We start from the raw sequence: 15,342 nt of genomic DNA, 5'->3' as shown, positions 1-15,342 counted from the left end.
AAAATTTAAAAACGGGATATCCTAGCCAATCAGAGAGCTTCCCGCCCTCAAGGACTCTGGTAGGTTGAGCGGTCACAGAGGGAGGAACGAATTCAGAGCGGGGACCAGTGTTTTAAAACAATTTTCTTTATTTTATGAAGTCCTGCGGATAAACTTTGGATTTTTAAGATATTAAGATAGCCTGAAGGTAAGAAATCATAATCAGTTCACTTTGCATGTTTGTTTTTGTATGAGAATGGCTTTATTGTGACTGCGTAGTTAACGGTACAGAACTAACGTTAGACCAGCGTTCAGCCCGTCCGCAACTCAGCGTTTATGAAGTAACGTTAATTTATTGCTTTTAACGGTCTCTAGTTCTATCTGTAATATAATATTTTGTAGAAACACGTCAAAATCTTTATTAAACTTTAACTGTTTAGCGTTGTTTTGGTATTCGACTTGAATTAATAACCCGATTTCCAGCCGGCTCTTTATACAGGAAACTTGGGCTCGGCGCGCGTTTATTGTTCGCTAACAGCTCCACTGTTTTACCTCACGAATTCCGCATTCGTTTTTTTGTGTTAATGTAATCATCTACATCGGACCTTTCGGTTTCATTGTCTTGTATGTGCACTCTTGCGCAAAATAGTCACGTTTAATAGTTACTTGACTCTGTGGTTTGGCAGAACGTTTGTGTTTAATACACTATTCATTCATTCTAACTGTTGATTTCTGCATCCGTTGTTTATGAAGTTATGAACTGATTTACTGCTGCTGTTTACGAGTCTCTCGCATGCGGACTGACAATGGTTTGAATACATGACGTTTTCCCTCCATTCCTGTCATTTTATTTTTTATTTTTTGCTGCGTTAAAGGAACAGCATGTGAATCTGCTTTGGGTGACTTTGCATCACATGGAAGTAACGTTAACCTTACAATGAGTCACCATAACAGTTTACTTTATCACATTTTTATTAAATATTCCAGAGTTTATATTCAGTCCGCCATAGCGAAGTTATTCTGTTTCGCTGACTTGTTAATTTAAAATCACTTAATGTGGTCAGTGTTTGAAATACTGATGTTTTAAAAAGTAAAACCAGAATATCTGTCGTGAGTTTGAATAGATGTTCGTAGTGATAGTAAAGCGCGCGTGTCGTCGTGTGCCCCCTCAGATGCACAACAAAAGCACTCGACTCCGCCCACGCACAATCACTCAGTTTAAATCTTTTGCTCGATAGTTTCAGTTCATCTCTCTTGAAACACATAGGATCTCAGCAGTGCATCTCAGTATTGGGTGTGTGTGTGTGTGTGTGTCTGTGATCTGGTTCAGGAATGTCTGTAATGTGTTTCATTGGATTATGTGGTTTTAGGGTAGAAGACTTGTTTTTATGAGCAGTACTTAACATATGGTTTTAATATGAACATGTGGGTGTTTCCTATAATGGAGAGTGTGTGAGCAGAAGTGCTGGGGGTTGCAGGTCTTTACAACAGAATTTCTTTGAAATTATTCTTAAACATTATTATTTTTTTAATTTATCAGTATCAAGCATTACTGTATTTCATTGCATGAAAAGTTACAGATTTTGTTGAAATGTCTAAAAAGTGATATCCAGAAACATTTGTATTATTTTGACACTAAAACCCATTTGTTTTAATGAATGTCTGTAAAAAGCTGAGTAATTATTCAAACAATACAGTTGATAAGTAATTAGATTGATGGATAGATGGTCTCATCGGCCAGAAGTTGTTGATACCAGTGATAGTAAAATCCCTCTCATACAGGCAGGCCATTGAGAGCTCAACAATAGTGCTGAATACATTTTGGGTGCGTAATTCAGACCCATCAGCACTCCCGAGGTAGCAGCTGACATCATCACTTCACTGTCATCAGGCCATGTGCAGCTACCCTCGTGTTTCCCTCATGGGTTCAACATTGAACGTGTTTGAAATATCACAGATAATCTTTACGTTATAAATAATCTTATCTTTAAGATAGATTTCTGGTTTTGTTTTGAAGGGTCAAGCAACTGCTCATGTGCATTAAGTATAAAGGTGAAGTGTGTGTTGTTCCATGTAAAAATACTTATATTTCAGCGTAATATGAAGAGACAACTGTAAGTTATTCATAGGTTAATTGTCCCAAAAAGTATAAACAATGGCACTACCAAATCTCTGTTGGAGCATCTCAGGTTCCCAACAATAGGTTTGTAGTTTTTTGGTCTTTTTAGTGGAAGACCTACTTTTTGTCTTGGGAAACCTGTCTGAGTGCTTGAACCAGTTGTAAAAATGGTGATGCGATTGGCACAGAGATTACACACTTGAATTAATCTTTAAAGGCTGCACTGCTAGATACTATCATCAGCAGAGTTTATGTTGATTAATTTTGTGTCTAGTATTTCCTAATTTTAAGACTGTTGCATTTGTTTATTAGTTATTTAAACAAGAAAGACAAATAAACTGGTTATGTCTACAAAGTGAGGGAACTGAAGAGATGCATCGACGGATTGCAATTTTATTTACTTTTTTTTTTAAGTGTGATCTGCTGATACTGAAGTTTGCCGATTCCGATTTTCTTAATTGATATTATATACAAACAAAAATATTATTATTATTATTTTTTTTACTAGATGCAATCAATTATTTACATAATAAAATAAATGATTCAGCATTATAATTCCCCCCAATCTGGACTGTTACTGATGTTCTCTCTTTTACACAACTCTGTTCCGTGCTCTGGGACTGGAAAGAGGCAGAAGTGATTTGCTGTATGTAACAAAACATTTATCATTTCGCAGTATGTTTATAAATGGTAATGTTTTTCCCCAAACAATATTAAATGTCATTTTTCACATCAAATTTTTGAACTACAAACAAGCATGAAAAGTGTTAAAAAAATTACAAACATATCGTAAATATGCGAGACCCATGGACAGGTAAAGAAAGGGGTTTGAGTGGTAAATAATCAATATCTAACCCGTTGAAATTTTTTTTAATGTTATCCACATTATATTTCATCTGCAGCAACACTATGAACTTTATAATGATACGTTTGGTCAATAACTTTTAAAGTCGTCATCTCAGAGCTGAGATCTCGGCATGATAAACCCTTAAATGGCCGGTCAATGTGTATCTTTATTTCTCTCCAATATGGTAGGAAATTAAATTAAATGAAATCTGGATAATGCTAACTTTGACAAGATGATTTACAGTGCAGTTTAAATTGTGACAGGATGTATGTAACTAAGCGACAGAGCGTCCATTAAAGACACAGTTATATGTCTAAGTAGTATGTCCCAAAGCTTGCTTACTGTTCTATTCAAAAGTATGTGCCTCTTCCTCACAAAATGAGTACATAATTTAAGGGCATAAATTAAGTAGGTGAATTGGGACGCAGCAACGGTCTATGAATGGATTTCTGAATTTGACTCAGTTTGTTGGATTCATTCAGTAAAACACCACTGTGTTGTTCAGAGACACACAACAGTTTTGGCACGACATAAAAACATCTGAATGCAATAAAATCAGAATAATTTTGTTCGCCAAGTTTCAATAGTTGTTGTTGTTTTAATCAGTCTCTCTGTCTTTCAGGCAAATAAAATTCTCTCTCACTTGCCCCTTTAAAAAGTCTACTTGTCCCAGACAAGCATTAATCGAGGCCTGTTCCCTCACGGGTTACTTTGGCACCCAGTGTATTACAAACTGCAAACTTTGTGTCTTCTTCAATCACAGTGAAGAACTTCCATGCTGAAGACATGTTTACATGCAGATGTGAGTGTATGTGTGATGTCAAATAGACCAGCTTGAAATCGGCGGACTGGCCGGCCGTTCACCAGTCCAGGCCACTCATGCAGAAAATCGTCTAATTCCGGTCCCTGGCGGTCGATCGGTGCATCTCTAGAACTCAGTCATATCATTGTACTTTTAGTGGGGAGAAAACCTGTTGAATTGGTTGTAATTCAGGTATCTTTTATCTTGTGTTAATTATTTTGTAGGAAAACGAGCATGCCGACTGCAAGGTTTCAGATTGGAGATACGGTAATGGGCCGCTGGCCTGGCAGTAACCTTTATTATGAGGTCAAGGTGCTGAGTTATGACAACAAGACTCGGCTCTACACCGTCATCTACAAAGATGGTACTGAACTGGAGCTGAAAGAATCTGACATCACGGTATGAATGAATTGAGAATAATTCAAAGAGCATCATCTGCTTCACTGGAAGAAAGATCACCTGACTTTCTGTACAAATGATTTCACATGATCAGTGACACACATTTACGTATTTGATCAGTGACCTAGAAATTGTGCAGAATATTTGTATTAGTTTATGTCATAGTATTTCTTCAAATGTTTCAAAATCCTAAAAATCCTGTAAACTCACAGGTTTTAAAAGCAGTTATATAGATATTTAATTGAACAACAGTATTAACTTGCAGTTTCTTGTGGATATTGTTTTCTTTGTTGCAGAGCCTGACAGTATTTAAGCAAGGTGGACGCTCTCGGTCCAGATCCCGCTCTCGCTCACCGGGACGCCCGCGTCGCAGTCGTTCCCGTTCTCCAGCTAGGACACCCCGCCAATCTTCCTCTCGCACCACAGATGTGCGCAAGGAAAAACTCAAAGAAGTGCTGGAGGTCCGCCTCACCCCGGTGGTAAGGAGACTTGTTTGCTAGGACAGAACAAACACAAACGCTCTACATTCAGGTCTTTCTTTCTCTCTCTCTCTCTCTCCCTCTCTCTCTCTCTCCCTCCCTGATATTTGATATCCCATCTGATATTTAGCATGTTCAGGATGTTAAGTAAATTAAAAACTTGAATATATATAGTGTCCAAAAAAGCATTAAGCCTTTGTATACCTTAATGAATGAAGCCTCTTATGCTCACCAATGCTGCATTTTTTTTGATTAGTAAAAAGACTACAATTTAAAATGATTTTTAAATTAAATTGAAGCTTTTTTTTCTCTTTTTTAATGTTTTAAAATAAAATAAAAATTCTGCCGATGGAATTTTGTATTTGTTGATTACAAGTATAGGAGTTGAATCTAATTTAAAGCAGTTAACTCAACCATTTTAATGCTGTTATCTCATTTACTTTCCTCCTGGGTTCACCTCACATGTCCTTGACTATCATCTGTTTCAGCCGCTGACACACGAGAACAATAGCAACAGCAGACATGAGAAGAAAGAGGAAAATAATACAGCTTCCGCTGTCACTGAGGTATGAATACATCATGGATTCATGTTTCATTAATGTCTTAATCACTAGCAACAATAGAACCTCCTTAATGTTTCCTGTCAGATATGTTAGAAACTGCTCTAGTGAAGGCTGGAATGTCATGATGCATGCATGTTGTGCCTCTCATGTGTGACAGGATCCCATTTAGTTGTGCACACAAAGCTAAAGCTGACTGTGGGCTCTGTTTAATCACATCCTCATACTTTTCAGCATGTTTCTCCTCATGGGACAATTGAATGGACTTTACAAAGCATGACCAGACTGCTTTAGCCTTACACTAGCATGACTATGAAATCCTAATGATTCTTTTCTTGACTCAAGATTGATTGGCACTGAAACTTTGTGATTAAGCATGACACAACACATAAAAACATACACAAACACTTTTTTTTTTTGTATTCATTAAAAAAAAAAAAAAAATCAATGTAACATGATCTTTCAGAAATCATCCTTATATTTGGTGTTCAAGAAACATTTCTTGTTCTAAATGTTGAAAGAAGCTGTGTTTTTTGTTTATTGAAATATTTGGTAAAATAAATGTCTTTACTGTGACTTTTGACAAATTCAATGAATAAAGTGTTCATATTTAGTGTGCTCTCTTATTGTAATGTTCTAACAGGAGAAGACGGAGACTGAATCTGAGAATCAGGCTGGTGGGCGCTACAATCTACGTCACAGGAAGGACCAGGGTGATGGGAAGACAGTTGAGTTGGAGCAAAAGACAGAGACGGCGGTATTATCGCAAACTAAACCACCCACTGCCATCAAAACAACTGATCTGGAGTTCGGAGGAAGAGTTGGTGAGTCTCTGCAATTTAATGTGACTTTGGACTGTAAATATTCACAGCACAGAACATTAACGTGAATAATTTTGCTACAAATAAATTGTAAAAAAAAAGATGCACAATTGTAAGTCTGCAGGAAAATTATTGTCAGAAATTGATTATTTCTGTGCATTTCAATCTGAATAGCTTTCTCCATGATATTTATTGGAATGAAATGCTTCTATTTCCCCTTGTCTTTCAGGTGTGTTCTTCCTGATGTTTCTGTTGCCTGTGGCTGTGTGGGCATTGCTCATTCTCTGTGGGCAGAAGGATGCTAGTCTCCAGAGCTTCCCTCTTGAGCTCCCTGCCCTTCAGTCTCTCTGGGACTGGCAGGTTTTTGGCATCGTCCTGCTCTGGCTTCTCTTCCAGGCTGTTCTCTCCCTGCTCCCTTTCGGAAAGGTACTGTCCACCAATCACATGACTCCCCGTGACCCAGGATTAGGCACATGACTACATAACTCTATGGCTCTTATTTCTGCTTTGCCTGTTAGTTGTAGTAAAGCAGGCTAGATTAGATTAGTCACTGTTGGTGGCATGATGATATAGAGCCTTGCTGGAAAATATCTGGTTTAGTTTTCCAGCCTCTTAAGGGTAATTAAGATAGGATCTGAAAATTGTAGTGTGTTTCCATGAGTTGAAATAGATTATGATGGTTGGTGATGGGTTTTTGTTAAACGTTTGCCAAAATCATCACAATTAAAAGAACCAAAGACTTAGGCTGCATTTACACTGCAGGTCTTGATGCCCAAATCCGATTTTCTGACTATATCCGATTTTTTTGACGACCTGCTTACATCATCTTTTAAAAGTGTCCTGTATCCGATTTTTGCATTTACACTATACACTGCTGAAACTACCATACGTAGACGTTCTGACCCGGAAAAAGAATTAAAACAGCACAAAATACAATGGATGCAGATGTAAATAAAATTATACAGTAGGGCAGCACGATATTGGGAAAAAATTACATTGCAATATTTTATTTTTCTACGATATATATTGCGATATGAAATCTAATCAAATTTTTTTATTTCTGTAACAACCCTGCATTTTTGCTCAATCTCTTCGCCCCAAAGACTGAAAAGACATGAAACCTCGGCATTGCTCCACTGTGTGTATCCTTCGTCCCCCATCACGCCTATAATATGTCATGTGATCTCAGTTGGCGGTGTCCACCTGAGTTGACGTCACTTTTTAATGACGTACTGCTCGCATTTACTGGGGAATATCCGATTTGTCTGCTTACATGGCACACGCAAACGCACGTATCCGATTAATATCCGATTTATTACCACATATGAATGAGGCCTGAATCCGATCTAAGAACATCAGAATCCATGCGTTTTTTCCTGCTTAAACGTACACCGGTCACATCCGATCTATGCCACATGACAGCAAATAATCGGATTTGGGTCACTTGAACCATGCAGTGTAAATGGGGCCTTAAACTACTTTAGTCTGTGTGCATTGAATTGATTTTCACAGTTTGAGTTGAATTACTGAAATAAATGAACTTTGAACTTTGTCCATGACAATCTAATTTATTGAGATGCACCTGTATTTTGAATTAGCTTTTGTTGTTTTTCATTTTAGATTTGTAATTTTATGTGCCTTTGTCATTTTTAGTTTATATTTAGCTTTATATAGCTTTCTATTTAGCCTTGTTTTAATTTCAGTTATTTTAGTACTTCATGAGTATATAGTATGTTATAATAATTAGTTCTTATTTACTTAGTATTCAATTTGAGTTAATTGCCAATGCAATCTTTTTAAGAATTGTTTGTAAATCAAGTTTTGTCGTCATACATTTTTTTTTTTTTTTGTTTGTTTATTTCAGCTTTGAGTTAACAAAATTAGTAGTTTTAGTTAATAAGAACAGTGGTTAATGTTCACATATAAATCATTCATCTCTCTCCACTCTACAGCTTGTTGAAGGAATGCCTCTCAAGAATGGGAAAACTTTGAAATACAGGATTAATGGTTAGTCTTCAAAATGTTGATGCATTTTATGTTGTCATTTCTAATGTCATAATCTAAATGACTCCTGCTTAAAATGAGGCATTTTTACGTTCGGTTTTTAAAACTTTACTGCTCAGGTATTTGTGAGTGAACTGTTTAGTGATCTCTGATTGTGTTCTGCATCAGGTGTCTATGCACTTCTCCTCACGGCTGTGGCAGTAGGTGTGGCCGTGTATCAGGAAGTGGATCTCAGCTACATCCATGCGCACTTCCTGCAGTTCTACACCTCGGCTCTGCTCATTGTAACTCTTCTTAGCGTCTACCTTTTTGTCCGCTCTCGCTGGGCGTCTCAAGATGAGCTCGCTCCTGGAGGCAACTCTGGTATGATGCTTGGTGACAAATCAGGCTGCATTGACTGTATTCTCAATTTAGCTCTGGATATTTTTATTTCAATGGCTTTTAAAGTGACTAATCCCCATTAGTGACTACCATTTATACGATTATCCAGACAGAGTTCTCATATAGTTCAAAGTACTTTTTGCAGTTCTAGTTGGAATAGAGCAATCACAGTTGTTTATAATTACTTAAGCCTTCTGACAAATCATTTTATAAAGATTGCAAGGGAGATTTTCCATGTATGTTGGGTTGAGTTAATAGATTTAAAAGACTCTACTTGTTCTTTTATTCCTCTAGGCTACGTTATCTATGACTTCTTCATGGGCAGAGAATTAAATCCCCGCATCAAGAACTTCGATATCAAGTTCTTCTGTGAAATGCGTCCAGGCCTGTTGGGTTGGGTGAGTTTTTTTTTTTTTTTTTTTTACTGTTTTTAATTTTCTCTTGTGATGGTTTATTTTGGTTAGAATAATGTTCTAATTGCTCCCTCTTGTGGTCGAATGTATAGTCAAATTTGCAATTTGCAGGATGGAGTCAGTAACACTCATGTGATTCCTTAGTGTGCTAGGTTAGTTTTGAAGAAACATACTCATTGCTTGTTTCCATAGGTATTGATTAACTTTGCAATGTTGCAAGCTGAAATGAAGCACCAGAATCTAGAGAATCCCTCTCCAGCGATGCTCCTGGTCAACATCTTCCAGCTCCTGTGGGTGGTTGATGGCTTTTGGCATGAGGTACAACAACAGCAGTTTTACAAATCAAACAGTTATTTCTTAATGCAGTATGGAAACCCTAAACTGATATCAAAATCACTGTATTTCAGGAGAAACTTCTGACCATGATGGATATAGTGTATGATGGCTTCGGATTTATGTTGACGTTCGGAGATCTGGCTTTTGTTCCCTTCACATTCACCTGTCAAGCGTACTATCTAGTCAGCCATCCCAGTGAACTCTCTGTATTCTGGATCATTACTCTCATCACCATGAATGGTCAGCTTCTGCCATGTTTTTATTAATCAACTACACTAGAAAGATGCTAATATGACTTTTACAGAACACAATATCAATATGCTCCGATTTTAAACGTCTTAAAGTCGTTTTAAAGTCTTTAACTTCTCTCACAGGAGTTGGATACTATATTTTCCGGAAAGCCAACTCTCAAAAGTTCGCCTTCAGAAAAAACCCTTCTGACCCGGCAGTGTCTCGTGAGTGTTTTGAAACCCATTTACCAAACAGACATAAAATGTTAAACTTATTGCTTTAAATTGTCTTTTAAATCTTATCAGACCTGAAAACCATTCCTACTGCAACTGGAAAGAGTCTTATTGTGTCTGGCCTCTGGGGGTGGCTCCGTCATCCTAATTACCTGGGTGACATCTTCATGGGTTTGGCTTGGTCTCTGCCGTGCGGTAAGTGTTTGACTTCATTTCAGTTCTCCTTTCAGATGGAGTGAAATCTTGCATTTGATTCCTGATCTTTCCTGTAGGATTCAACCATTTGATCCCGTACTTCTACCTGATCTACTTGATCACTCTACTGGTGCACCGTAATGCACGGGACGACCGTCAGTGCAGAAAAAAGTATGGCTCTGCGTGGGAAGAGTACTGCAAAGCTGTCCCGTACCGCATCTTCCCAGGGATATACTAAGGACTCCCAGACTCAGTCTGTTTACAGACACTCGGGCAAATAAAACTTTCCTCAGGAAGACCTGGTTAAACATCAGACATGGGAATGAGTTGTTAGCAGCTTGGCAGCTTTTTTTAAATCTTTGACCTTTTTGAAATTGAACATCACATTTATACCAAATTTTCTGCCTTGTAACAAAACGTTTACAGATAGTGGATACTGCCCCCTTTTTTATTTAGAGTTTGTTCTCTTAAAGATGTATATTGTTGTACAGATGTTTTTTTTTTTTATAACTCCGAAGACTTTTTGCAGGATCCGTAACTTTTAATCTCATCTACACATTTTAAGATCTGCTTGGCTATTTACTATTGGCTTTTTGTAATGACAATTTGTGGAATGTGTTTGTATATTGTGTATGATGGGATTTTTTTTATTTTTATATATGTATAGTAAGAAAATATGTAATGTTCTTTCTCAGGACCAGCAATTTGTGAAAAAAACAAAACTAAACACAAAACGATATTTTCTTAATTTCTGTACATATTTAATATACATTTTTAGGTCTGGTTCACATTTTAGGCATTATGCACTGTTGAACAACTTTCTTTTATCCAAAGTTCACAAAATTTGGCTTTGCTACCTCAGATTTTTCCAATTGAAAACAATGTAAAAATTAGTTTTGTTTTTAGTCAGTTATTGGAAACTAGTTTTCAGGCTCTATGTGAAGTATTTTACAAAATCATAATTGTGTGTTGTGAACAGAAACCTTGAGCTATGAACTTCAATCTTGTAAAAGGTAGCATCACTTTACCTTTTCATTAAGGTTTTAATTTAAAACGTCAGTGCTCAACTGTGAATGTAATGTAAGGCTTTTCTTAACTTCTCTTTTACGCAAGTATATCACTTGTGGGCATAACATTTGTCCTAATGAGAGTTTGAAGTAAGTATTTATAGCTAAGATGAGCTTTTACTTTATCGCAGTGAATAGAAGCATTGTACAATGTTATTATTTATCTGGTTAAATGAGTGTTCACTTTTGTTAAATTTTGTTATCTGATGAGTAATTTCTGTAAAAATCCAATGTTGAAGTACCCATTATTAATTAAACTACTCTAGACAAACCGTCTGCCACATCTTGCCACAAAATGAAATGTACCAATTATATATATATATATATATATTGTTGTTGTTGTTTTTTTTGTTTTTTTTGGTAGATATTTAAAGTTGCATTCATTTTGACTGTTGAGCCTAAATTCCTAAAGCTTATACACCTGAAAACTTTTTGGGCAATGTTGCCGCCAACGGGCAACCTGATGGGATGGGGCCGACTAATGATCTAAAGTATCCAGAAAGACATTTGTTATCCACTCTCAATGTGAAAGTGCCCAAGCTATATTGCTCAACAAAAAAAAGCTGCCCCGTGTATCATCAGCCTAAGTCAATTGTTTACCATCCTCTTTTTCTTCCATTACATTATCCCTTTTTCCCGTCAATAATTCCACTCTCTGCTTCACTCAGGTGATTTGTAATAGATCAATGTATCATCAAAACAAGAAAAGAAGCTTGTCATAAACTATACAATTTTCTATTCCACTTCCATAAATGTAGACCATTTATAAAGGCTTCAAATTTATATTTTGGCAGGATGCAATATTACATAATAATAAAAAAGTAACACAATTCTATAAGAATTACATAATTTTGAATGACACAGTAAATACAACAGAAGTCATGTATCTTTTTTATAATTTCATCATTTTAGATCCCATCCCTGCAGAAAACTATAGCATATTAATGCAAGTCAAAAGTCAAGGATTAGGCCTGTACATCCGAGACACAATTCTTTTGGGGCATACTATTCGTATAGGATTTTTATGTTTTATTTCATGTGGGTAATTTTTTGTATTTATTTATATTTTGCTTGCTTCGTGCCACAGCAGAGTCGTTTAGTAGCCCTCTGGATCAATTCCTTAAGTGGGTAATTTGTTGATTAAGTAGATTCGTTTAGTTCGCTCAATGGATCATTCGTTTTAATGAACCGATTCACAAGAGTCATTTGTTCGTGAATCGAGCCATATCCAGGTGCGGTAATGCGTGGAGCACGCGAGGAGCGCAGGTGCTGAAAAGCAGCGCCTGAAAACGGCGACCGACGTACGTCATGTGATTAATATGTAAATAGACATCAAAGTGAATAGAGTTCAACGAACTTTTTTTTTTTAAATTGTATTAAGCATTCCAACCGTATCTCCGTTAGTGCTGCATTTCTGCTAACCAAGTTTGAAATTGGTCGGATTACGCGCTTTAATTTCTAATATATATCATATTTAAAAAGCTAGTTTGGGCGGGAAATATCGTAGTTTAATCAGGTCACGTGTTCCATTATTGTTCCCAGTCGATTGCAAAGTACAGTACCGTAAGATCAGAAAGTTCGAGGTTTGAAGTGTGAGTAAACATTGATTTGTCTCATTTTTATTCTCTTACTTGGGGCCTGTCCCCAAACTGGAGTCTAGCGGATGCGTGATAGATCAGAGTCCTCAGTGATCATTCTTATGCATAGCTACAGTCTAGCACTAGATGTCAGCAATGTGTTGTACAATTGATCTAAGGTTTTCTCTGTGAAAGGTCAGCTGGCATAAGGATGTTTATTTTGGGCTCCTGGGGTGAAGGATCTAGTGTCAAATTATCACTTCTCCCATCAAGAGAAATGACAAAGTGACTGATGCATGAAACCATTTAATTCCTTGGCCAGTGCGCAACAGATGAAGTAAGTTACCCATGAATGTGCACATTAGAAAGCTAATTGGTTTTAGTGTCGTGCTAAATAGTTCTTTATTAGAGATAGCATCTGTTAGCCTGGATCTGTGTGAAGTGCTTCTCACTTTTCAACTAGATTTTCCTTCTTTCCTGTGACAATTTCTTAGCAAATTTTTAACATAAAATTTCCGTGACTGTATAAGTACCCATTTGATTTAAGTAAAATGTTGTTGATTAATGTGAGATTGAGTTAAAAAAAAATTGCTCAGTTGTGTTTCATAGTTGCATATGGAGAGGATACAAACTCCAAGCTGAGTGAATGTATCATAACTCACCAAGGACTGATATAAAGGTTTTTCCTCAGAGCAAGATGGGTATTTTTAATAGAGCTCAAGCATTGGAAGCAGACATAAATCTGAGACTGTATGTGACCTCTAGTAATATGAGGATTTGTCTTCAGACTTTGTGTTCTTTTCTGCAGCCTGCTGCGGTTGATTGAGACCATTTGCAATTTATTACAGCACTGGAAATTATAGGAATTTGTCCAGCTTTGGTACTCTTTGGCATCGCTGACAGAGCGTGAGAGCGGAGCTGTAGTGCGTTGAGAAATGCATTCGAGATGCAGTTTAATTTTGTAGCAACACATCCATCTGATTGGGGGTGGGAGGGAGTTCACTGATGTTGAAAGTAGTGTCCATGTACAGCTATTTCACAAACCCAATGAAAGCGAACATGAAATGCACTTAAAACTTTGAATTATCTAGCTGTTTTTGTTTGTTTACTTGATACAAAGCTAATAATGGTTAAAGAACAAATGCGGCATTAACACATTCCTATTAATCAGAAACACACAGATGTTTTTTTTTTAGAAGCTCTGACTGCTCCTCTTTTTGGGTGGCGAGAGGTGGTGCATCGGTTTTTCTCAGTTTGGAGCTGGAGCAATTATAATTATGCTGCTCCAGATGGCTTGCATATTGTGTTACTGTTGGAAAGAGCTTTCATCTTTATCGTGCAATAAAATCATCTCGGTGAGCAGACACGTCAAACTTAAAGACACAGCCATAATAACATCTCTAGAGGTCTGTGCATTTCCTGCAGCCAGTCCTCTTCTTTCAAAGTGTTAAACGCGAGTGACACTGATGATGCTCGCGAGAAACTGAGAAACTGTGACTCGTGCTTACTGTTAATCCTGGCGGACAATGCCAAGAAAAGCCCAAGGGGGAAGATGTATGAGTTCCTTGTCCTTATCAGCTCAGCAGGCTCTCAGAGGGCAGAGCGGCTGTGGCGCCTCCGACGATCACTTGTGCTCAGCGACCCCCCTATTATCATGTGTGCTCACTGATATAACAGTGACATCAATCTGCCGTGAACCAGACCTTACCTGTGCCATGTTAAACAATCAAAGCCGTGCATAAGGTGCCCTGTGAATTCACACACCCACGCAAAAACACATGCCCACATATTTCTCTCCAGGGATGCTGAAGTTCATCTGGCAGGGAACCTGTCATGATCTGTGCATGTCATTTTTCTCACCAACGTGCTGTTCTGGGAGGTTTTACAGAGCTTCCACGTTTTTGCTAAACATTTCAGCTCATTTCAGACTTCATCTGAGCACAGACCTACTACAGCCTTAAGACATTCAAGTCCTATTAAGCATTTGGTCACAAGGTAAGTCTGCATGAGCAATTTGCATCTAATACAAACATGATGTCCGTTTTGAAGCAATATGTGGGTTTCTTTTTGCAGTAATACTCCTAATGCTCTTTTCAGTAGGATTATTACGTAATTAAATCACTGGCTTTTTGTGTTTTCAGGGATATGAAGCTGGTTGCAGGGTTAGCTGTGCTGTGGCTGTGGATTGCAGAGGCCGTGGAAAACTGCCTCAGTTCTTGTAAATGCAGCCAGAAATGACTGACGTCAGTTCTCAAAAGGAGGGGCTTGACTGCATCCCTAAACTCCATCTGGACACATGGATCTTTAAAATTGCTAAGGAGATACTGCTAACTTTTTTTGGGAAGACATGGTCGTAATACTAACCCTCATAATGAAATATAAAGGAACAAGAAAATAAATATAATAAACGAAACACTTAATAAATCAAGGATCTTTGTGTAGCTATATTCCACTGCCTAATATTATATTTTATATTTTTCTGACTCCAAAACTTTGAACAGTAGTGTACATTAGTGTACAAAAACTTAAGCCTGCTGTGGCTAGCTGGAATATTTGATAAGTTTATGGTTTTTTTACCTTTCTGGTCAAAAGGTCAGGAAACCAGATAAAACCATATAAACAATCTATAAAATAAATAAAAATAAGTCCTTCACTGTTAGTCTGTAAGTTATTATTCCTGTCCCAGTGCGCTTAGACACAAACCTCTCACTTGGGTTAAAACTTATGTAGTAATTTGTGAGGTATATTTCAGTAAAGAATGGACAGTTTAAAGAGTGTTACTCTCTTGAGTGAATAAGCAGATTTTTACATCTTCTGAAGAAAATGTGGATGATAGTCACCACAGTGATGCTAGGTTGTTATGGATTTTTGCAAGGCATTGCAAAGGTTTTTGAAATAG

The 15,342-nt window shown here is 37.2% G+C and overlaps 1 protein-coding gene and 1 long non-coding RNA gene across 3 annotated transcripts; both read left to right on the top strand.

Annotated features, from left to right (window-relative positions):
- Window positions 1-24: 24 nt before the first annotated feature.
- On the top strand, window positions 25-11,137 carry LOC127938434 (delta(14)-sterol reductase LBR-like). The gene is made up of 14 exons (XM_052535031.1): window positions 25-187; window positions 3,972-4,146; window positions 4,443-4,625; window positions 5,114-5,191; window positions 5,829-6,009; window positions 6,236-6,432; window positions 7,959-8,013; window positions 8,179-8,373; window positions 8,686-8,789; window positions 8,997-9,122; window positions 9,212-9,380; window positions 9,515-9,595; window positions 9,677-9,799; window positions 9,877-11,137. The coding sequence occupies exons 2-14, from the start codon at window positions 3,982-3,984 to the stop codon at window positions 10,035-10,037; spliced, it is 1,818 nt and encodes a 605-aa protein (XP_052390991.1). The 5' UTR covers window positions 25-187; window positions 3,972-3,981; the 3' UTR covers window positions 10,038-11,137.
- A 1,048-nt stretch (window positions 11,138-12,185) lies between these two features.
- Window positions 12,186-14,871, top strand: LOC127938433 (uncharacterized). 2 transcript variants are annotated; one of them, XR_008148718.1, is made up of 3 exons: window positions 12,186-12,458; window positions 12,644-12,780; window positions 14,585-14,871. It is a non-coding gene; the product is annotated as an uncharacterized LOC127938433 (long non-coding RNA). The 2 variants fall into 2 exon arrangements; XR_008148719.1 differs by having other exon boundaries at window positions 12,639-12,780.
- The last annotated feature ends 471 nt before the right edge of the window (window positions 14,872-15,342 follow it).

The sequence above is a fragment of the Carassius gibelio genome, chromosome A20 (genome assembly GCF_023724105.1).
Source record: "Carassius gibelio isolate Cgi1373 ecotype wild population from Czech Republic chromosome A20, carGib1.2-hapl.c, whole genome shotgun sequence".
NCBI classification, from domain to species: domain Eukaryota; kingdom Metazoa; phylum Chordata; class Actinopteri; order Cypriniformes; family Cyprinidae; genus Carassius; species Carassius gibelio.
Note: the sequence above shows the minus strand (reverse complement) of the source record. Positions and strands in the feature narration are given on the sequence as shown.

What these genes read in the sequence shown, in the direction of transcription:
- LOC127938434 (XM_052535031.1), top strand. Translation starts at nt 3,982, where the DNA reads ATGCCGACTGCAAGGTTTCAGATTGGAGATACGGTAATGGGCCGCTGG. An exon ending in AGGTCCGCCTCACCCCGGTG is followed by an intron (nt 4,626 to 5,113) that starts GTAAGGAGACTT and finishes CATCTGTTTCAG; the next exon opens with CCGCTGACACACGAGAACAA. An exon ending in TACTCTCATCACCATGAATG is followed by an intron (nt 9,381 to 9,514) that starts GTCAGCTTCTGC and finishes CTTCTCTCACAG; the next exon opens with GAGTTGGATACTATATTTTC.